At 47.0% G+C, this 23,144-nt stretch overlaps 1 protein-coding gene across 1 annotated transcript in view; it reads left to right on the forward strand.

The window, feature by feature from the left end:
- Positions 1-21,546, forward strand: part of FRMPD1 (FERM and PDZ domain containing 1) — a 73,076-nt gene extending 51,530 nt beyond the window's left edge. The window contains exons 6-16 of the mRNA XM_081066452.1: positions 666-773; positions 2,810-2,905; positions 7,117-7,242; positions 8,389-8,508; positions 9,344-9,480; positions 10,557-10,683; positions 10,818-10,913; positions 12,345-12,527; positions 13,342-13,489; positions 15,493-16,269; positions 19,045-21,546. Of these exons, the coding sequence (XP_080922578.1) occupies positions 666-773; positions 2,810-2,905; positions 7,117-7,242; positions 8,389-8,508; positions 9,344-9,480; positions 10,557-10,683; positions 10,818-10,913; positions 12,345-12,527; positions 13,342-13,489; positions 15,493-16,269; positions 19,045-21,413 (4,287 nt within the window). The 3' untranslated portion in view covers positions 21,414-21,546. The remainder of the gene's footprint in view (positions 1-665; positions 774-2,809; positions 2,906-7,116; positions 7,243-8,388; positions 8,509-9,343; positions 9,481-10,556; positions 10,684-10,817; positions 10,914-12,344; positions 12,528-13,341; positions 13,490-15,492; positions 16,270-19,044) is intronic.
- Positions 21,547-23,144: the final 1,598 nt, after the last annotated feature.

Below are 23,144 nucleotides of genomic sequence, written 5' to 3' on the forward strand. Positions count from 1 at the left end.
TATGCAAGTTGCTGTTCATTAACTTTCACAGTTTACCCTGATATGGTCTAGGCCAAGGGCTTTACCACATGCTGATACCAACCTGTGATGACTCTTTTTACCTCTTGGGAAAGAGGGTACCACCCAAAAGATGAGAAGAACAAAGAGAGGCCAAGAATAAATCACAAGGTTCTGTGCTTCAGGGAGCCCTGGAGGTGGTCTGGTCCAACTCCCACATTGTGCAGATGGAAAGACTGAAGACCAAAGAGGAGCAATGACTTGGCCAAAGTCACATGGAGTTATTTTGCTTTGTTTCACATGCACACTCACACAACTGGTTTCTTCTATGAGCATTTGTGTTTGAAGTAGTTCTCATGACGGTTGAGTAGCGGAACTTGGGTTGGAACTGAGGTCTCCTACTTCACAGGCCAGTTCTCTTTGTCTTCCTCCTACCACAACCATTTTGAATCTTTGACTGTCCTCAGACACATAAGAACATTGTGTGAGTTGGGATCCCTAGATTTTATGAAAACGGACCTTGAATGGGATGTTGTCCTTCTCTATGGGTGTTAATTGAATCCTTAGCAGCTGTCAAGAGTTTTTGTTTTTGTTTTCAAGAAACAAGAATGTGCTCATGGCTTTTATGAAAGTCCTGTTCTAAAACGCATCATGTTAATGTTTTGCAGGGAGTCCCCAAGTCCTCCTTCCTGACTGAGGAGAAGAGAGCCAGGCTGAAGACCAACCCCGTGAAGGTGCACTTTGCTGAGGAAGTGCTCGTCAGTGCACACAGCCAGGTGTGTCACTGTCACTAGTCAGGGGATTGACATGACTCGTCATGAAGCTGGTGAGCTGGCACATAGCTCCCCAAGACTCTGGAATCCTGCAGCATGGAGAGGACACATAGGAAGTTCAGTGGGTTTGCTACAGGCTCTGTGCACCCCCAGTAAGATGCCTGGAAACCATGGACAGGGAGAGCAGTGTGGGCTCTGGGTGGGGCCAAGGAGAGAAGCCCTGGGTGTGGTTCTTCTGCTTATGGAATTTCAACAGATTCCTCCTGTTGAGGTCTCATTTTGAGTCTTTAAAATCAGTATTCCCTCTGAAGGTGATATACTGAGAATAGTGATGGTGGTGGTGGGGATGGCTTTTTTTTTTTTAAGTCCATCTATTGAGCCTCTGTTATTGTGTAAACCTAAACTTTTTGTGTACATAATCCTTAGTCACCACAATAACCTGCAAGGGAGGTAGTTTAACAAAAGAGGAAGCAGAGACTTAGAGAGATTAAGAGAATTAACGTCTGGGATCACACAGCAAGAAAATACAGGAGCCCAGATCTCTGTGACTTGAGTTCTTTTGTTTTCCACTGTTATACACTGTCTGGTCCCTTATGATATGAGGAGATCCAGGGTTGGGGGTGTAGAAGACATGTTTTTAAAGGGAAAATATTGGCTGGAATTTGATGTTTTTAATGTGGACTATTGGATAAAAGACTCATTTATTTGTAATTTACACATTTTCCCCTCAATGGTCTATAATTGCCATAATTGATTGCCATAAGTTAGTGGTCAATATTAGATTTTGAAACTTTCAGATAAGAGCTTGTTCTTATCTGACATTCTCAACATAGAGACCAGCGAATGCGGAGTCGTGGCCATTTTAACAAATGATCCACATGGTTCATATCTGGGCAGAACCCTTATTTTCTACCTGTACTGCTACTTAACAGACCACACCTTTGTTAGACTGAGAGTGAAAGATGGATTTGTTCAGGAAGGGGCCAGTGGGAGGCCTAATATGTTAATCAGAGAAGACTTGAGAACCTGTCACTCAGCAATATTTGAGTCTCTGCATGTCCACATTTGTGAAAAGGGATTGAACCTCTTTCACAAATTAAATTTAGATTCAACATGTTTTTTTAATTTAATTAAAGTTTATTGGGGTGACAATAGTTAATAAAGTTACATAGTAGATTCAACATGTTTTTAATAGTAGTACACAGTGATGAGAAGCAGGGGCGAGAACCAGCTAAAAGGACTGGTTCTATCTCAAGTCTTGGGGATTCTAGAACCTCTCACTCATTCTGGAGGACACCAGCCCAAGGGGCCCTCTTTATTTGCAGCTGAACACTTGGAGGTCATTCGTTATAAGAGCTGGCCATGGAGAGATTCTCCAAAGGGAACATTCCCCTGCCCTGCTCCACCCTAGGAATTCTGGCTGGCATGGGGTCACCAAAAACAGACCAGTCCTATGCCTCCTTCTCCAAAAGCCCTCCAAGGACAGCAGAGTCCCTTAGGAGATCCTGCAAGTCCAGGGTGATGGTTGGGATGAGTGGAGGTGGAGAGCAGCCCTCTGCCCTTTGGTGGTGCTTCACTACCAGGAATGCAGCAGTAAAATGGGGCGGGGGGTGGGGCTCTCAAGGGTTTCAGTCCAACCCCACAAGGCAGAGTTTGGGACAGTGTGCATGACTATCATCTGACTTGCTAAACTGCATCCCCTAAGGGTGACAAACAGCAGTGAAGTGTCAGCTGATGATCATGAGATGTCATATAGGCTGGTGCAGTGCTCTCAGAATACTTGTGGCAGGGCTCACTCTTCACCATCTCTCATGTCTCACAGGTCTAGTGGCTATCCCTTGCACAAAGCACGCCTGCGTCTGTGTGGCATAGGCCTCGTCCATTGAAGAAATCTCCAAACGCCAAGAATCAACCCATGGCATGGCGAGGAGGTCAGGGAGGAAGGACCCTGTTCTCCACACCAGGCAGGGCCAGGAGATCTGAGGATGTCATGCTCACGGGCAGGAAGGGCCAGTTTTAATACAACTTGTGTTTTCCAGGGAAATTCTCTGCTGTGTATGCCCAACGTGCTCAAGCTGTACTTGGAGAATGGACAGACCAAAGCTTTCAAGTTTGAGGCAGATACAACGGTGAAGGTATTAAGACTGAACTTGAATCTCTTTCCCAGTGAGAATTTGCTGGCTCCCAGAACCCCCAGCATTTTGCCCTGCAGCTGCCTTGGTGGACTCACAACCAACATAGTCTGAGTTTTTTAGTGGCATAATCACTGGCAAGATAGTATTTTTATTACCATCTTCCAGGGGAGGAAGTCAGGGCTCAAGTGGTGGAGTGACTTGCCCAAGGTCATACAACTCGTAAGCTTTCACCCCTAATGACTGGGTTTCCCTGCCTCTTACATGCAACCCCGCCTGCTACCCAAAAGACTAGAGCAGCTGAAAACACAGGTGAGGTGTCAGGGCAGGCCCAGGCCTTTGCATATTCTGTTCTGAGTGGAAGTCAGTTTAACTTATATTTAACAAGTTTCCCCATACGAGATGCTCTGGGCCAGGATTGGGGTACAGAGCTAGGGAAAGGGTAGACACTGTCCTCTGGGAGCTTACAGCCTAGTGGAGGGAAGATGGGTGTTCAAGGAGCTCCCAATAGTCCAGGTCAGGATGAAATAAGGGTGGTAAAGAAAGGGACGTGGAAGTGCTCTGCATGCAAGAGTAAGAGTGTCATCCATTCCATTCCATCAGGACATCAGAGAAGGCTTTGGAAACAAGCTGGACCTGAGCTGAGCTTTGAAGGACAACTAAGAATTTAACAAGGGCTGTTGGGAGGGTTGGAGAGAGTCACATGAACTAAAGCAGAGGGCCAGTAAGATGGGCATTGCCCAGGAAGTAGTAAACCATCCAGTGGGACTGGCACACTGGCCATTCTCTTGTGAGAGAAGTGGGAGATGGCACAGGCTGGCTGTGGAGGGCCTCAAATGACAGGCAATGGGGTCTGGGTGTTATCTGTAGACAGTAAGGGACCAGCACTCTAGTTCCGAAAGAAGGGAGCAAATAGCGTTCGAGTGAGGCTCCAGGGAAGCAGCAAACAAAGGGGTTGTGCAAACATTGAGATCGGTGTAAGAGCAGGCACTGAGCCCAACTCCTCTGATACTGGGGACGAGCAGGGACAGGAGCGCCAGTGCAGCTCTAGGTGATGTACAGCAGCCTTGGACACACGCGCCTCCACACTCACACAACGCACACACCCATGCGTGCACAGGCACTTCCTCTCTGGCACCTTCCTTTGGCAGTCCCTAGAGCTGCTCCAAATGCCCTACCCCATTCTTTCCTCAGTGTAACTTAGGAGAAGCTGGACACAGCCTTACAGTGAAGCCGAGACGCCCAAGCCCAGAGGAGGATGGGGAGGGAGGACTGGATCTGTGAAGTGTTTACTACCTGTCTCCCGGGCACTTCCTGGTGTACTATCTCATTTAATGCCCCCAGTAAACTTGCGAGGTGGTGAGTGTTATCCTGACTGCAGATAAGAACACAGGCCCGTGAGATCCAAAACTTGTCAAAGTCAGATAGGTCATACTGGCTTCAGATTTGGTCTGTTTCTGAGCCCTGCCCTGAAGCTTGCCACACTGCCATTCCGCATAAAAGGGAAGTTTTGCAAATGAATTAGACAAGGTGCCTACTTCTGTCATCCTTGATCAAAGTGCACTGGGATGGAAGGGATGATTGACTTCAACTGAGACCACTTTGGCAGCCAAAAACTTTGAGGTGATTTACAATAAAAGCACACACCACAGGGGAATGAAACCCAGATGATAATAGATGGAGTTAGGGAAATGAGTAAGGAATTACCTGCTATAATAGGGGTTAATCTTACTTACCTGTAGACGCCAAATTTTTATATTTTTATTTTTTATTATTATTTTTTAGTAGTCAAATTTTTAAAAGCAAATCTTTTAGCTCTTTATGACAGAGAGACAGGGGACATAAACAAATCCTATGGATAAAAAAAGCAATGATCACTGTCAGTTCATCAGTGACTTCTCTCGCTCACTCCCTTACCAAGGAAAACAAAGTTCTTAAACTAGAGAACCCTTTTTCCATAATCAAGAAAAATAGTGTCATTTGACCCAGCAAACATTTACCAACACTTTTTGTGTGCCAGCAAAGCTGTTGGTGATGCAAAATTAAATTACCTAGGGTCATACCCAAAAGGAGCCTGGAATCTTGGGATGGGCTGAGGTGAGGACATGGGACCTGGGGAGAACTCACTGTGAAACTATGAAAAGTACGGTGTGCTCAGGACCGTGAAATCAGGACATGAAAACGGTGTGGTGTGGTCTCGGGGGAAAGAGATCTTCAGCTGGGTGGCCAGAAAAGGCCTCTGGGCAGTGGTGGCCTACAAGACAGACTTGGAATGATAGATGGGTTTTTGACAGGAATGAGTCAGGTGTAGGGTATGAAAACAGTATCCTGGGCATGGGGATTGGCACCAACAAAAACCCAAAGGGGGGAAAGTTTGGCAAGTGTTTGGGGCTTGTGAGCAGAGTGCATTGGGAGAAGCAGCACAAGATAAAGTGGGAGAAGTGGATTGGCACCTGATACTTGAGAGCCTTGAATATTCAGCTAAGTTTGGATTTGGGATAGTGGGCCATGGGGAGCCTTTGAACGTTCTTGAGCAAGGGAGAGCATGACCAGTACAAGGCTTAGGCAAGTTTCTCTAGATCAGGGCTCAGCAAAATTCTTCTGCAAAGGGCCAGATAGTAAATATGTTAGGTTTTTGAGGCTGTTCCTCAACTCTGCATTGTAGCAAATGGGCATGGCTGTGTTCCCATGTAACTTGAATTACAAAAACAAGCAGTGGGCTGAATCTGACCTACGGGCTATGGTTTGCCAACCCCTGCTCTAGAGGCAAGGTAGACAGTGGTCAGATGGGTAGCAGAAGGGTCCATAGGACACCACTCTACAAAGCCAGAGAAATGTGTGAGCTCTTCTGTGGAGAGAAGGGACTGGGTCAAGAGACAGGCGGCCTATCACGGCCAGTGCACCGGAGCCATGGCATTAGTGTTGCTGAGTTACAGAAGCAGGTAGACTCTTCAGGACTTCGTCACTGGGTACTTTTGGAGCGTGATGGGGTCAGTGGAAAGAATATTCAGGGCTGGGAGTCGTAAGGAGCGGTAAGCACTTAATGGTTGACACTAAATCTGAGGTTCTGGCAGGACATCCATGGTGAAGCTATGAGAATTATTCATCAAGTGAAAGTTCACTGAGCATCAGCGAGTGAGCGCCAAGTTTTAGGGATACAGTGGAGCGCAAGACAGGCCCGATTTGTGTTCTAGGGGAGTTTACCATCTAGTGGCGTGAAAGACAGTAAGCAGGACAACAAATATTTGCATCTCTCATGTATGGCACACTTGTCATCTGCCAGCTACTGTTCTATGTTCTAAGTGCATTCTATGGGAAATTAATTGAATGCACACAACAACCCTATGAGATAGGTATTAATATTATTACCATTTTACAGATGAAAACACGGAGGCACAAAGAGAGTAAGCAATTGATCCAGAGACAGAGTTAGTAAGTAGTCTAATTCTAGAACCTCTCTTAGCTTTACTATACTGTCTCTCACTAAAGAACATAGCTGAGATTGAAAAAGATATTAAATAGTGATGAGAGAAATAAACAGGTCCCTGGGACAGAGAATGACAGGGGCAGTCACATTTACACACAGTGACCAGAGAAGGCCTCTCTGAAGAGAAAGAAACAGCCTTGTGAAGAGTAATGGGGAAAATGTGCCAGGCAGAGGGAACATGTGTGAATGCCCTGAGGCAGCAAAGACCTTGTGAAGACAAAAGGCCGCTGTAGGGAACAAGGGGAACGTGGCATGACTCTAGTGGCACAGTATTAATTATCAGTCCATCCATCAGCCTCCACTCTGCCAGAAGAAACTGAGGTTCAGAAACATCTGGTTGATTTTCCCCAGTTGCATAGCAGGTAGGTGGTCGGATTCTGTCTGGTAAGCAGTTGAAGATGCAGAGTCCAGAGAAAGGGTGAATCAGTAGACCTGGCTTCAGCCTTCCAAGTAAAGGAGGAGAGGATGGCCGTATGGGCAGCGGTAGAGCCTTGAAGAGAGGGGAGCAGTGGATGCAGGGCCATGAGGGGCCATTGAGAAGTCCCCCATGTGACCTGTCAAGATTCAGCTGCCTGAGTTGGTAGTGGACCCAGTAAGCACAGGCTTTTCTCTCCTCAGCTGCACCGAGGAGCAGAGAGAAGGCTGGGGAAGCTCTCCCTGCTCTGTGCCTGAGCATGAGGGCCAGTCTGCTCCTCAGGTGACCCTTGTACATCTCTATGCCTGGCAGGACATCATCCTTACGGTGAAGGAGAAGCTGTCAATCCGAAGTACAGACTACTTCGCACTGGTCCTGGAAGAGCAGTACAACATCTCACGGCTGCACCTGCTGCATGAGGAGGAACTCATCCAGCAGGTACAACCTGTTCCTGCTCCTGGTGAGGAGATCCAGGTTGGGCAAGCTGCACAACTCCGCCAGGCCCTTTGGAGACAGGGCTCAGCACATCTGCGGGTGTGATGCACTTTCTCATGCCCAGAAGGCACAGAGCTCACTCAGTCTGGGGATAACAGGATGAGAATCAGGTCTGATGCCCATTGAGATAGGCAGGGCCCCATTTTGCAGATGTGGAGACAAAGGCTTAGGAGGTAAGGTGACTTATTCAAGGTAATGCATCCAGTAGAGCCCCATCTTTTGCTTCCAGCTATGATGTTCTTCCCTTGAACCTGCTGCCTTTGGGACGTCAGGGAAGCATTGGTTGCTGTCTGAGCCCTTTCAGTGAGACGTACTCCCCGAGCTGGTCCCTGATGGCAGGACGGGGCAGACAGTCCACGTATGCTACTGAATCTTCTGGCTGTTCAGTGATTTGTTGTATCGACTTTTTAAATCCAAACACGGGTCAGGTCAACAAATCCTTGTTGAGTGTGTACTATTACAAAGATGAGTAGGAGTTCCACAATTGGAAAAGGAAAAAGGATTTTTTTTAAGCAGGGAAACAGCACGAGCAAGACATGACCTCATGGAAGCCACTCTGAGCATCCCTCACTGCAGATGAATTCTTACGCTACTCACTCGCCTTCTAATACTGCTGCTTGCAAACTTTTTTTAAAAAATCACTTCTATTCCATTAGCATTAGAAAAGAAAATCAAATTAAATCCCTAAGATAGTTGAAGTAAAAAAAAAAAAAAAGGAAGGTGTAAAATATATATAATGTCTACTATGCTATTATTTGTGGGAAATAATATACATATATAAAAGCATGTATAATATATACACATAGACTGTTTCTGGAAGGGTATATAAGAAACTGAAGCAGAGATTTCTTCTGGAAAGAGGAATGGGTTGATGGGGTGAGTGAGAAACTCACTCTTTTGAGCCTTTTACATTTTATACCCATGGGAAAATCCAATGAGGAGCCAAGGTGTGCGCTGTCTTGGGAAGCACTAAAATTGAAATCTCTGGGGACTACCTTTCCTTGTCTTTTTTGTTGAAGTTGTGTTGTGGAATATCTTCGAGAACAAAAGCAGTGAGGAGATGAATGGTATCTCTCTTACTCATTGCAGGTGGTAGAAAGAGAGGAGTCACATGACTACCGCTGCCTCTTCAGAGTGTGTTTTGTTCCCAAAGACCCCCTGGACCTCCTGAAAGAAGACCCCGCGGCCTTTGAATACCTCTATCTGCAGGTGACTGGCTCTGCGCTTCCTAAAATAACAGTGGTTGTTCCCAAAGATGACACACTGGGTTATTTTGAACAGGAGTTTAAGGCAGTTAAGCAACTCCCTGATAAGGATTATCTTTATCTGAAGGAGAAGGGGCCTGATTATCCCTCAGAATTCCTTTTTCCCTCACCCAGTTGCTATGTTAAGAGATTAATAATATATTAATGAAATTTAGGCGTAGTCCTCAATGTAGATGACACATTTAGGATATTTAGAGTTACAGATTTTATTGCTAAAAGAGGCTTTAGTGCTTCAAAAGCCTTATTTTAGAAATGATGAAACTGAGTCTTGGAAAAATCACGTGATTTGCCTGGGTCACTCATTTAGTGGCAGATCCAAAAATGAGTTCCTTGTCCCCTTGCCTGGTACTCCCCCTGCTACTACTCTACCTGCTTAGGTGAGATTTATTATGTTATTTTTATTCTGATGAAAAAGAATCATTTGGGACTCGTCACTATTTTAGGGATGAGATAAGTCAAACGAGGTGGATTGATTTGGCCAAAATCTTACAAAAATAAAAACAACAACACAGCTTTATATTTGTATAATACGGTGTCCCTCATACCTGATTTCATATGCATTGTCTAATGTAAACCTCACAGAAACCATGCAACGTAGACTTGACTATCCTCATTTAGCAATGGGAAAACAGCAGTGTTCAGAGAGCCTTAGTAATTTAACCAAGGTCACACAGCCAGGAGTTGGCAGAGGCAGTCCTCCAAGCTGAGCTCCTGGTCTTGCTCCCTTGCACCATCCATCTGTTCTCATTTCCCTGACCCTCTGATCTGATCTCTCCTAGAGTTGCAGCGACGTGCTCCAGGAACGCTTTGCTGTGGAAATGAAATGCAGCTCAGCCCTGCGACTTGCGGCCCTGCATATCCAGGAGCGGATCTATGCCTGCGCCCAGCCGCAGAAGATCTCTTTGAAGTACATAGAGTGAGTGGCAGGGGACTTCTGGTCCCATCAACAGCAGCTGTGTTGCATTTATAACTTGACTGGGCCCTGGCCAGGATGGCCAGATGTCACAGAAAGCTGATATTCACCCACCTAGCCATCTGTCCGTTGTCTTTCCTTCCCTTTCCCTCTCCACCCTCTCCAACCCAGCCAGGTTCCCCCAGATGTCAGAATCTGGCTGCTCTTCTGGGGCAGAGGCCACCTGCACGTGAAATGACACAGGATCCCTTTGTAAATTCCCAGTTCTTTGGAGAATGTCTTGGGAAATTGTTTGACAACTTCAAGGAAAAGCTCTTCTGAGGGTAGGAATGCCTTGGAGATGGATGTGATGTGAACCAATTATGCTGTATTATACTCCTGCTGGGGAGTTTCAAGTCCTGCGGTTCCATCCGACACCTTCTGATTCTTAGCTTAAAATTTCTTTTTGCTCTTGGCAGTGTTACCCAGGTTTGCTAACCTCTCACCAAATCTCAGCTCTGTTCTATCTGGGCATCAAAATCAGATGGGGAATCATTTTTAAAACATAAAACAGTCCCTGATGTATTACTGAGTCAAGCCTCGAGGGAGTAGGACCTGAGAATCTGTATTTTTAACAAGTTTTTTGGGGGATTTTGAGGCCATTAGGCTGGTATCATTCTCAAGCATGACCTTGGGCCTTCACAGGTGTTATGTGCTGCTATCATGAGTGATCATTATTTGTCACATATACTATCGTGAAGGAAGATTGAGATCTGCTCTGATAACCAGAATTTCACACCACCCCAAGAGTAATGAGGTCCCAGAGGGGGTTTAATTCCTGAATGGCTGTGCTTTGTGTTGGGGGTAGAGAGAGAGAGGAAATATGTATTAAATATATAAATGTATAGTATATAAATTTATAAATATATATATTATGCACACTCGTATGTACATATGTATAAATCTTCTGTTGAGCAAGAGGCTCATAATCGCAGTATTATTCCAGGAACATTAAGTACTGAATCAAATGCAATTACTCTCTTCATTAGAGCCAACTCACTGTAAAAATGGGCCTCTTTGTCTCCGATGTCTCATGGCAGGAAAGACTGGGGAATAGAGAACTTTATATCTCCAACTTTACTGCGAAACATGAAAGGCAAAGACATCAAGAAAGCCATCAGCTTCCACATGAAGAGGAACCAGAATTTGCTGGAACCCCGACAAAAGGTGATACAGCCATAGGGCCTGCCGATCCTCCCAGCTGTCTGTTGTGAAAACGTAGGGACCGCGTTTTCAACACTGCCTGATTTGAGGCAAATGAATAACTCTGACTTAACAGTCTTTTTGTTTTCCTATTTAAGCAACTTATTTCTGCTGCCCAGCTACGGTTAAATTATCTACAGATCCTTGGGGAACTCAAGACATATGGCGGTAAAATCTTCAATGCTACTCTAATGGTACGTTTTAGAGAACTATAGAGTCCCACTCTTTTTCCTTCTCAAATTTTTCAAAAATTATAGTTGATGTTCAATATTATATTAGTTTCCAGGTGTACAGCATACTGATTATAGAGGAATCCCACTCTTACAAGGGACTTTAGAGGTCCTCTGAAGCTCAGTGAATCTTCCAGCCTAAAATTCTTGAGAACTCTCTCCTATACCAGAATTTGTTTGGGAAACTAAATATTATACCATCAGGGAGTGTTTACCATGCCTTTGCTTGGTACCAGCCCTAGGACAGATGCTGGGGGAGGCAGAGCTGAATGAGACATGATTTCTACCCTCAAATGATGGAACAAAGTAGCCAACAAGACAAAGCAAAGCAAAGCTATGAGAGAGGGCTGTTGCTACGGAGTGTGAAGACTGAGGCTACCACTATTAGCCTCAGGTCAAGTATGGGAAGGAGAAGGGATTAAGGAAAGACAAGAAGGTTGGATTTGGCTACCTTTTAGTGTAAAGAAAGGCATTCTGAGGGAAGGGTACTGTAAGCTATTTACTCTAGAGCTTTGGGTGTGTGACAGTGAAGAGGAAAAACGGGAAATCATGAAAGATAAGAATGTTAGACTGACTGCCATGCTGGAGCCCTGATTGTTCCGAAGAAGGGAAGAATGAGGAGTGGTCCTGAGAAGGGAAAAGAGAAGCAAAGGGGCCCTCTGCTCTATGCCTGTTCCTCCTCTGGCTTCCTTCCTAGGCCTAGCCCTGGAGCTATGTGCTTTCCAGCAGTCAATGGCTGGGGAGCGTGGCTAAGGGAACTGTCTCCATGGCTCAGTCAGCCCCAGAATTCTCCAGCACAAAGCTGGACAATTTGCCAATTAGAGATTTTTTTTTCCATATTAACAAATCTTTCAGTGGATTTCATGTACCTCTCAATCATTTACAGTGATTGATTGATTTAATCAGAATGCTGACCTAACAATATAGATGGAAAAAGAGAATCAATCTGTTGAGAACAAGGGAGAGCATCAGATAATTATGGAAAGGGAAAAAATAGATGGAATCTTGTACAAGTAGATGACCAAAAAGCAGAAAAGACACTAGATCACAGAAAGGAAGGCTTGAAGTGACAAGAAAAACTTCCCACTTTTCCCAAGGGCTAATTCTGCCCTCTTCCAGCTGTCCCCGGCCCCATTTTTATCTCTCCAGTCTAAGGAAACAACTGGTAATGGGAGAAGCCAACTTCATTGAATTGGCTCAGGGTGCTTGCTGGTTAGACACGTAGATAAATACAGATCTGTCATCAGAAATTTGGCAGGGACTATGAGACCTAAATACAAAAAGTTACAATAAGAAGTCACAGGAGTCGGCAGAGAGAAGTATCATGTCTTACATGAGCACTGTATTTTCACTAGTTTGTGAATGGAAACTAACTCCGCTTCCGCCCTTCTGTAGTTACAGGATAGAGAATCCTACATTGCCCTTCTAGTTGGAGCCAAGTATGGGATTAGCCAAATTATCAATAGTAAACTCAACATCATGTCCACGTTGGCAGAGTTTGCAAACATCAGCCGTGTCGAACTGACAGAAGAGTCTGAGAAAGTGAGCATGGTCAAAGTGTATCTTCAGGACATCAAGGTAACACGGGGAAGAGATTCTGAATCCAGCTTCTGAAATTTAGGGTTAAATTATTGTAGGGTAGTTTATATGAGTTTGGATATTAACAAAGTCCAATGTCCAACATTTGCTTAAGAGGATAAATTGTCCATCCTGCCCCATCAAAGGGAAAGTGGTAAATAGAGTGCATTTTCCCAGGCAGTTCCTAAAAAGTTGTTTTTTTTAGTTGTTGTTTGGGGTTTTTTTGTATAAACTGAGCTGGACCATGTAACTTCCTGATGGGTTTAGAAACTTAGGTGGGAGCACCAGAGAATTTTGTTACATGTATTTGTATGCAACCAGAATGGCTGCCCAAGAGTTTGGAGTGGCAGCAATTAAAATGGGCTGAGCCTCTCTGGACGGTCCTACATTTATCCTGCCTTAATTTAATCCAAGCATGTTCCAGGATGGTGGTTTATTCTTATCACCCTCTCTCTCCTTCTCCATTTGCTCTTGCTCCTTTTCCTTTTCAGGGTCAAGTCTTAAAGGGGCTCCGTTGTATGAATGAGCAGGGTGGGGTGGGTGGTTAGAATGTGGGGCTGGGGAGGGGGAGGGGATGGAGAGGCAGGAGATATTACAGAGATTCGATGGAAGGAACACTTGTGAGCATGTGTGTTCATGCGTGCATAAGCTCACTTCAAGTCTTGTAGGTAAGAATAGAAGACGTGAGGAGGCCTGCCTGAAGACCATGGCTGGATTTGCTTGGAATCTCTCATTGGTCCCAGAGGGCCTTGTTGTCAGTCTTCAGATGTCCTTTGGCCCTTTATAAGCTTAAGAGTTCTCTTTACCTTCAAAGGTTCTGACTTTGCTGCTGGAATCCAACAGTGCAAAAGACCTAGCCTGCCTGATTGCTGGGTACTACCGGCTGTTTGTCGACCCAGTTACCTGCATTTTCCTCTGGCCGGGGAACAAACAACGGGTGCACCGGGTATCTGCTGAAGAAGGTGAGGTACTGAGGCTTGCCCCAGTAAGGACAGGTCCATTTCACTGCCTTGTAGGTAAGGGCAGCCTAAAGAAAGGGAGGTGGTGGACTGGGTTGAGCTGAGACTTCCACTCGAGTCGACAAGAACTATATCTCCATTTGTTTCCTGGTAAACAGTTGATCTTTCCAAAATCCTAAATAGAGAAGCTTTCTTTGTACTTGAGAGTCCCCTAAAGTGAAAGAAAGCTGTTGAAGGTCCCTGATTCCCTATAGAACTTCCATAAAACAATTTCTAAGAACCACTATATTTTGTCTTTGCCAGCAAAAACAGATGTCACTTATTTGTCCAGAAAGTACAGATGACCCAGCTTCTCACTCTATCCCTATGTACTCTTTTGCATTCTCTTGAATTGTGATAGAAATGTACAACCTTACATGTTTAGAAGGGGATACCTGAAGATAGAAGGGACTCAAAATCACACCATATAAGGAATGGAGCAGTGGAGGCCAACTCCTAGTTTCTAATCAGGCTTTTGCTTCAACACTATTGATACAGCATTTTCCCACTGGTTTGCTGATAAAAGTTTAACCACTGCCTCTGCAGGGAAAAAAAGATAAAAAAGAAAACCCTGATTTGAAGCAATCGTCTACTTCCATGGTATAAACACTCCCACCAGGGCTAATTTCAAGCTGCCAACGTGATGTCCCTGAGCGTGGAGGTGGGGAGAGATGCTCAGTAGCACACCATTATCTAGTATTTCCTCAACAGGGATACAATAGGAATAATCGCAAGAGATTAGATGATAGTAAGATAAAGTAAAATAATTAGGCAGTGACAAGTTTGGGGTATTTGTTATCTTTGTCTTTAACACAATTTATGAGTGAAGGATGATACCTCACAGTCTGGTCAGGGAGACGGCACCGAGTGGGAGCAGAGCTGTCCTGGAATTCTGGTGGCAGAGGGATTGTTTCTGCCAGGAGAGGCGACAGTGGTCAGAGAAGGCGCTCCTGAGGGGGAGGTATTTGAAATAGATCTTGAAGAACATGTTGGACTTAGCCAGACAAAGAAGGGAGGAGAGATCATTTCAAGCAGAAGGGACAAGATGCAGACATGACACAAAGGGCACAATCATAATGTGTGAGAAGCTGTCTGCAGTGGAGCATGGGAAGGTTGCAGGAAGTGAGCAGGCTGCTGAGGAGGGGTCAGGGCCATCCTGGGAGGCCTTAGCTCCTGTGGGAGAGCTTAGGCTCTTCCCTGTAGGCAAGGGAAGCCATCAGAGAGTTTAAAGAGGGCATGATGTGATCAGAAATAAATTTTTAGGAAGATCACCCTGGAGGCTTATGGTGAGGAGATTGGAGAACTGACTCAGTGCCTTCAGCACTCTCTCCATGGATGCCGCCCGAGGACCAGCAGTTGGATGAGTTTTCACTCTCCTAAAAGCCCTATAGCACCAGTGGGTTCTCAAGGCCAGGCTTCAGAATAGTGCCAGCCTAGCAGCCTCAGAATCTCCCATAAAGTTGCTAAAAATACAGATTCATAAGGCCCCATTCCCTAGCTATTTGACTCAGTCCATCAGGGGGAAGGCCAGGAATATGTTTGATATATTTTAAGTATGTTTCCCATCTGATTTTGATGCCCAGGCAGAACAGAACTGAGATTTGGTGAGGGGGTTAGCAAAACTGGGTGATAATGCCCAGAGCAAAGTGAAATCCAATTAAGTATGCACCATGTTTCTATGAAGAGACAACTCTTCTTGGAAGTAGGGATGGAGGGTGACCCTGTGTCCAGTAGGTGATTCAGATAGATGGAGGAAAGGAAGCCTGATGTTGTGGGGAGAACATGCAATTTGGAGTCCTGTGGGTCCTGTGTCAGTCACTATAGCATGACTAAGCCAGGTACCCTTCTGGACCTCAATTTTCTCATCTGGAAAATGGGAGGGACGGCCGCATGGGGGCAGGAGGACACATAGGCATCTGCCAGTCTCAAATGCTGTTTTGTAACGCTTGGTGTTCCCTGTGTTACAGGCTACGAGTCCAGGGCATGCAGCGACTCTGAGGAATCTTCTGAAACGGACTGCGTGCTGGAGCCTCTCTCTGACCGACACCTGCCAAAGCTGTGCCCCTGCAGACCGCTCCTAAAAGAGAATCAGCCTCCTGAGGACAGCCCCACACCCGAGGTGGCCAGGAGAGCCAGCAGCATGACAGACAGTGCCGAGTCCGAAGCATCCGATTCTGCCAACACCGAGAGCCGGGGCTGCAGGACCAGCTGCTCGAGCGAATCCATGGACGCCCTGGAAGAGGACGACCTAGACGCCTGCTCCTCTAGCAGGTCCGGCTTCTTCCTCTTTGGCTCACCAGGCTGCCCAGAGGTGGTTGATTCTGACAATCCAAAGGAGAGGAGCAGGATCGAAACTAGTGGCTTCCTCTGTCTCCTGGACCTGGCCCAGAGCGCCAACCCTCAGTGCCAGAAGACGGAGCTTTCCGAGAGTCTCGCTCCTGGCACATTCAGCTGGGGACCAGAACTGAGTGCTGTCAGACTGGACCCCAGGCTGTACGAGGGCAGCCGAACCGACTACTATAGCCTGTGCTCCAGTGTCTCCCCGGGTAGCCACCTGAGTGACAGCTCAGACAACACGGCTTCCCGGCAGGGTGGGGGCCCACCCATCTGGGGCCAGCAGGGCTGGACTGAGGCCCGGCCCAGCTCCACGCTGGCTGCCCTGGCCCCCGCTTGTGAGGAAGGCAGCTCGGATGAGGAGTACTATGACGCAGCAGACAAGCTGACACCCCCAGACAGTCTCTCAGGTGAGCGCTCCCCAGCAGGTCTGCAGATTCGGCAGGCAGCTCCTCAGTACCCACTGAGGCAGGGACCCAGTTTGAGGGGAAAACACATGAGTCAAGTAGTGTCATGGTCCTCCTTTGAGCCCACTACCCTGGGCTCAGTGGACTAAATTACAAGCGTCGTAACTTCAAGTCAGGTCTACAGGGGAGGTTCAGAGAACTGTGGGCAAGCAGAGGTGGGAGGCATTCCTTCAACAGTGGAAATCAGGAAGGCTTCCCAGAAGAGGCTGGCAAATGGGCTGAGCCTGGTGAGGTGTACACATAATTTACACAGACAGAAAAGGGTTTGACAGGAGTGCCAGCAGAGGGAAGCAGCTGTGTCATTATAGACTGAGAAGCTACATTAAATGAGGCCATTCGTAGCCCCTTAAAGGACATAAGAAGGCAGGGGAGATTTGTTGGTAATGTTCTTCTCAGGTTCCTCATTCCTCCCTCCACACAGCACGTGGGAGTCTTTCCACACGGAATGATTTCCCAGCTGACCTGAGATCCTTGCAGGAGAGAGAGACAGACTGCATGCTGCAGAAAAATAATTGGAAAATAGCGCACAGACATTGAGGGTGACCTGCAAGGATCTTGGGAAGCTACAGCACTCGTATTTCAGTTTCAGACCTTTCCTGTTGCTCCCTGCCCGCCAGTGGTTTCCCATTGCTCAGGAGAGAAAAGCCAACCCCTGGAGGCCCCTTGAGGCCCTCTGTGGCATGGCCTCTGCCTATCTCTCTCCTTCTCCTGAGCCCTCTCTCTGCATTCCTGCCACACAGACCTCCTTGCCATTCTTTAAAAGTGCCCAGCGCTTTCCCACTCTGGCTTTTGCACATGCTGCTCTTTCTGCCTGAAACGCCCCTCCTCCTGATTTTTGGCTGCTGATACCCATCCATCCATCAGGTCCCACTTGGAAATTCACTTCTTCCAGAAACTCTAACCAGAGACCACCAAGACTAGGGTAGACCTGCCATCCCTGTCACATGTTCCTACAGCACCCTAGGTGCTTCCTGCCTGGCACCTAGCACTGCCTGTAATTATACACTTATTTGTGTGATTTGTGTTGCTGTTTCTCTGTCTTACTAGATCGGGAACTCCTTTGAGCGTAGGAGCTATGCATTTCTCACTCATCTCTGTGTTACCAGCACTTGGTGCCTGACAGTTATTGCTAAGTGAATGAATGAACTCTGCACCATCTACCCTAAGTTGATTAATTGACTGTGTCCCTAGGGAAAGCAGAAACCCATGGCCAGATTGTGCACTGCTCCCCAAAGAACCCAGCCAACTGCCATCCACACCCCCAGCCTTGCCCTGTTGGGCCAGCCATGGTGCTGGGAGCATGATGGGGGCATGACAGGCCAGCAGTCAAAGCCGTTGTCTAGACAAGGACAGAGGTCCATATTAGACACTCCCTTTCTTAGAGAGGGCCAGTGTGTTACTGGGGAGATAGTCCAGAACTGGGACTCCGGCCCCTGGCTCTCCGTGGGAGCCCTTTTTAGGCCTTAGTGGCTATTGGTGACCTACAGCAGCAGCTCTAAAACATGACTGGGCATCACAATCAGCCAAGAGACCTGATTTCAATACTATGGATTCTTAGGTCCCAGCCTCCAAGATTCTGAGCTGAGGTCTGAGGAGCAGCCTAGGATTTGATAAGCTGTTTAGTAAAGTGCAGCCAGGTTGGAAACAACTGGTTTGAGCATGTGAGCCCTCTGACTCTCAAGAGTCAGGCTGTGGTCCTCATTCTTTCTAGCTGATTCTCAGGACTTCTTCACGGAAGTGCTTCTCTGCTCAGAAAGAGCCATCCTGGTGTGCACAAAACCCTGCTCACCTGCGACTGAGAGTCGTGGCCACTTTTTGTCAAAAGAAAGCTCCTCCAGAACCCTCACAAAGGTAGTGACAATAGTAACAGCAGCAGCAGTTCCCCTTAGAGTGAACACCTACAGATCTTGTGCTAGGTACCCGATAAGCATGAACTCTCTTACCCTGCGTGGCAGTGCTGCTTGGCACCACGGATATGGATTGACTTGGGTTAACATAGCGCAGCACGAAGAAAACCTGTTAAGGGGTGTTTGATAGCTTAGAGAATTGCCAGCAAAGGTGAAGAACTGCCTTGGACACAGGCAGCAACCAGGCCAGGAGGGTGGGTAGCAAGATTCCTGGTCGCATTGTCAGGATACTGTGGCTGTAAAGAATGCACTCTACTTGTATTATTATGGTGGTTTTTACATTTTATTTATATTTATTTTAATTAATTAATTAATTTTTTTAGTAGGGCTCAGCTCACAGTGGCCCATGCGGGGATCAAACCAGCAACCTTGGTGTTTTTAACACCACACTCTAACCAACTGAGCTAACCGGCCACCTCTATTATAATGTTTTTAAATCAATGTGTTTTGAGTTTGAAATTCTAGGAAATATGTGACTGACTGTCTGGGTCATAAATCTGACCACTTGATAGGATACCTTCATTGATAGTTCTGGCAGACTGTAATCCCCAGGGAGATGTCATTCCCTAAAAGGAAGTTGGGGTACTGGGACCACAAAACAATGAAATGGATCTTGGGCAACCAAGAATCAAAAAAATGTCTACCATAGTTATTATTCCTATCTTTCAGATAAGGAAATTGAGATCATGATTTAACTACAGGTTACACAGCCCAGCCAGGATTTGAACCCAATCCTGAGTCCTGACCTCGAGCTCTGTAAGCCTTTTTGTTTTTCTACTTTTTATGGACGTTTTCCTCTTTTGACTCTCAGGGCCCGTAGCTGTTTCTGCTGCAGAACTGAGTGCCACGAGCTTACAGAGTGAGGCTAGCTCTTGCAGCCCGAAGGACAGCCTGAATCCTGGGCCGGATGGAAGAGAGCCAAGCAGAAGGGGAGGGGTGAAGAAGTATGCCAAGACTCTGAGAAAAAGAAGGTCTTTCCTACAGACCGACTACACCTGTCAGGTCTCATTTCCCCTGGTGCCCTCAGCCTCCCTAGAGAGCATGGACGACGTGTGCTATTACGACAGGGAACCCTACTTGGCCCTTGGTGCACCCTCCCCAACTGTGTCCTCTCTGCAGGACATGCAAGGTGAGCCAGGGCTCCTGGAGACAAAGGCCCTGGGGCTGCTGGCTCCCCTGAGGGAGGCCAAGAGCAAAAACCCGGCCTCCCGGGTTATGGAGATGGAGCCGGAGACTATGGAAACCAAGTCAGTCATCGACTCTCGAGTGTCTTCTATTTCTGCCATTCGCCTCCGGATTGACCCCACTCATAAAGAGAATTCTGGGGGTGCCCCTGTGACTGCCACTGTTGCCAGTTCCTCAGTAAACACCCCTAACTGTTCCAACCCGAGTTTATCTGGCCCAGGGACTGCTCAGTATCAAACATTATCTCCATTTCAAGACTCGGATGGCAGTGCCCCCAAAGAACTTTCCATAGAGCTTGGGGACAGCACCACCTCCCTCTCTAGTGCTGACCCGAACCCAGATAGTGTCTGCTTGACCATCAGCCTGGGGCCACATGTCTCTCGAGGAGACGCTCTAGAGCAGGGAGTCCAGCTTGACACAGGATTGGGATCTTTGTTTACAAATCATATGCAAGAAACTGCCCCCAAATACACAGAGCCTTTGTTGTCTCCTGGAGACAGGCCTAGAAGTGGTGAATGTGGAATAAATTCAGGAGAGAAGGTGGCTTCTTTCCCTCCAAAGGAGGAGCAACAAGAACAGCTATCTTTGGAACATGATGGAGAAGTTACAAACAAAAATGGCACTGACGTAATTCATGATGAATCTGGGAAGGGCTCAGGTGACCCTAAGGGTGACGTGTCGAATGCTATTCCACAGACTATTGGTGTCAGTGCTCCAGATGGTGGAATAATAGCATCCCCCTCCTTGGAGACTCCTGTAACAGGGACTGAGCCGACCCCACCACCCTCCCCCACGGACCCCAAAGGACAAAGCCGAGAAACCCCAGGCCAAGCCTGCCAGGCTCAAGAACAAAAACTACTGGCAGAGCTGGATTTAGACCCTAATTTCTTGCTTGAAAACCAGACCATTCCATCAGCCTTCCCTCCAGAGGAGGTCAAAGCAGAGCCCTTTAACCATGTGACAGGGGAAGACACAGTCCCTAGGGACACTCCTCAGCAGGTCTGTTTTAACCCAGGTCATTCTCTGCTAAAAGCACTACCATGTCCCCAAGAAGAGTCCCACTTAGAAGGTTCAAACCATTGTTTACTGTCAGAAGGCAAAGATAAAAGCCCTAGCATCTGCCTTCCTGCTGAGAAGTCTTTCTTGTGCTTTGCCCCAGAAAGCCATCCTAACGTTTCTGCCCGTCTCAGGATGGCCAGATCTTTGGGGTTTGCTGGGGTGAATGAGACAGTGGCCCCTAGGATTGGGATGGAGCAATGCAGCTGCCAGTTCTCCTATGCCACATGCTTCCGCAGCCTGCAGCCCGAGACAGACGAAGAGGACAGGGACTCAGAAACACACCCCACAGTCCCCCTCACCACACCGCCCTCTGCAGGAAGCCAGCTGGCCCTGCCCTGGAGGCCTGCCCGGGCCCACAGCTGCAGCGCCGAGCCCTTGTTGAGGAACAGCCACATCTGGCCGGAGTACTGCTCCAGAGCTCTGAGACAGCTGAAAGCTGCCCCCACCAGCCCCCCAGAGGGCTTCATCCGACTCACAGAGAGCTTGCTGGAATTACAAGACATTTTAGAAGCTTCCTGGGGGAATGGGAACAAACACCCCCCAGAGAAGTGCACCTGGCACTTTTCTGAAAGCCGGAGCCACCTCTGCATGGGCTCCCAGAAGCTCCTACTGAGCTGTCAGCATGTGATCAGAATGGACCAGTCCCCTGAAGAGATGCAGGGGGCTGTGCGTGACACCTTCCAGCACCTGGTCCAGCTGGCTGGCCTGTGCTTCCAGTTCACAGACTGCAGCCGCTGCTCCGCCCGGCACAGGGAAGCAGCAGGGAACCTGAGGGACGTGGTGTACACCTACCACCAGTTTGTGGAGGCCGCCAAGCTGACCTGCGAGAGAGGCTACCATGACCTGAGTGTGAAACTCTTGGCCCGTCAGTGCACGGCCCTGACGGCTGCCGTGTTCTGTTTGACACAGAAGTTCCGGGCATCCACTGCCCTGTGAGCAGGCTGGCTGCCCAGGCCACCTGTCCTACACTGGACACGTCCCTGAGATGCCCTTTCCATTCCTCCACCCACCCCTCTCAAATGTTTACTATTTAGAGTATTCAAATAAACTGCTGCTTACTCTTGGCCTGAATCATATAGAGTGGTGATAAGTTTGGGTCAAAATGGTCACTCATATTCATTCAACATATATTCACTGACTACCTCCTCTGGGTCAGGCCATGTGCTAGGAGCTTAGGATATAAAGAAAAATAAGATAAGTCCCTCTCTGGTCAGGATGCTCACAGACCCTCTGGAGATACAGATAAGTAGCTTACCATCAGTAAAATGTGTATCCTAAAAGGAGCATACCCTGGGGGTATGGAAGCAAGAAGTCACAAGTGTCCCAAGACAGAGATGAGGGAGGAAGGTGGGAGGTCACTGAAAAACATAATCTCTTACCACACTGATTTGGCAATAACCTTTGCAAATAGGAGTGAATATATGTGATATTTGGTAGATTCTACCTTCACAAGTTTTGGTTCTCCACACCTGCACCAGGGAGCCTGGTACTCTTGGCTGCCTTGCTGTGACAACCACTGGTGACAGTAAGTTCCTTAGCTGCATGGTCACACTTATTCTGGTGTCCACCGTGCTTTATTTGAAATTGACTGTACCCCTCAATCTTGCATCCTATTTTGGTTTTAAATAACTAAAAAGGCAAACATTAAAGCCTTGAATTAGATTTGCCTTTTAAATACTAATACTAGAGCGAAATAAATATATTCAGTACCTTTCTTGAATGCTTTTCCCACCAGAAAGCTATGAAGAGCTATGTAATATTTACGTGAACACAGTCCATATGTTCACAAATTTAGGGAAGGAGCTTAGGACTTCAACTCAATCAGGACTTGAATTCTGGCAGTGTTATTATTAGAGGCACTTCTCTGGGCCTCAGGTTCCCTATCTGACAAAAGAAAATAGTAATCTTCATTTAGTGAGGGCCTACAATACGCCAGATGCCTTGAATACATTTTCTTACCAATAATGCTAAAGTAGAGATTGTTATGTAATATACATTCAGCATTATTGTGAGAAATAATTATGGCAGGCAGTGAAGCCTCCAGCATAAGCACTCAAATGTTTATTCTTTCTTTCTTGGCTTCTTCTCCCCTCAAATCCAGAACTTTCTTAGGTTGCTACAGTACGGAGCTGGTATTTTGCTCTGCAGTTCTCATGAGGAGTACTAAGTCCCAGAAGTTCTGGGAAACTCCTTATTACTTGTTGAGACACTAAAGTGCAGGGGAGTTGTCCTGTTTAGCACTTTCTTTGAGATAACACAACCCCCTACATGAGATAGGCAAGGTGGGACTGCCTACTCCACAATGCAAGAGTCAACTGTTGGATGATAAACTACTAAACATTTACATTCCTCCTTCCTTTTCCCACACCATCATATTGGCTGATTCATTTCTTAAAACAAAACATTGTACACCCATGCCAGGTGATGCCCGATACAGGATTATGGATGTAAATAATTGGGTGAGAATCCTGTCTTCAAGTGCTCTTGGTCCGAGAGATAAGATGACATGTAGAGATAGAGACTTACAACGTCAGGCATGGTGTGCTCAGGGCCACCAAAGAGAACAGACAAAATGTATGAGAGCTCAAAGGAAAGAAGGCACTCTTGGGTGGGGGCACAGTAGTGATCAAGGAAGACTTCCTGTAGGAGGCAGCATTAATTAGAACT

The sequence above is a fragment of the Rhinolophus hipposideros genome, assembly GCF_964194185.1.
Source record: "Rhinolophus hipposideros genome assembly, chromosome: 11".
NCBI classification, from domain to species: Eukaryota; Metazoa; Chordata; class Mammalia; order Chiroptera; family Rhinolophidae; genus Rhinolophus; species Rhinolophus hipposideros.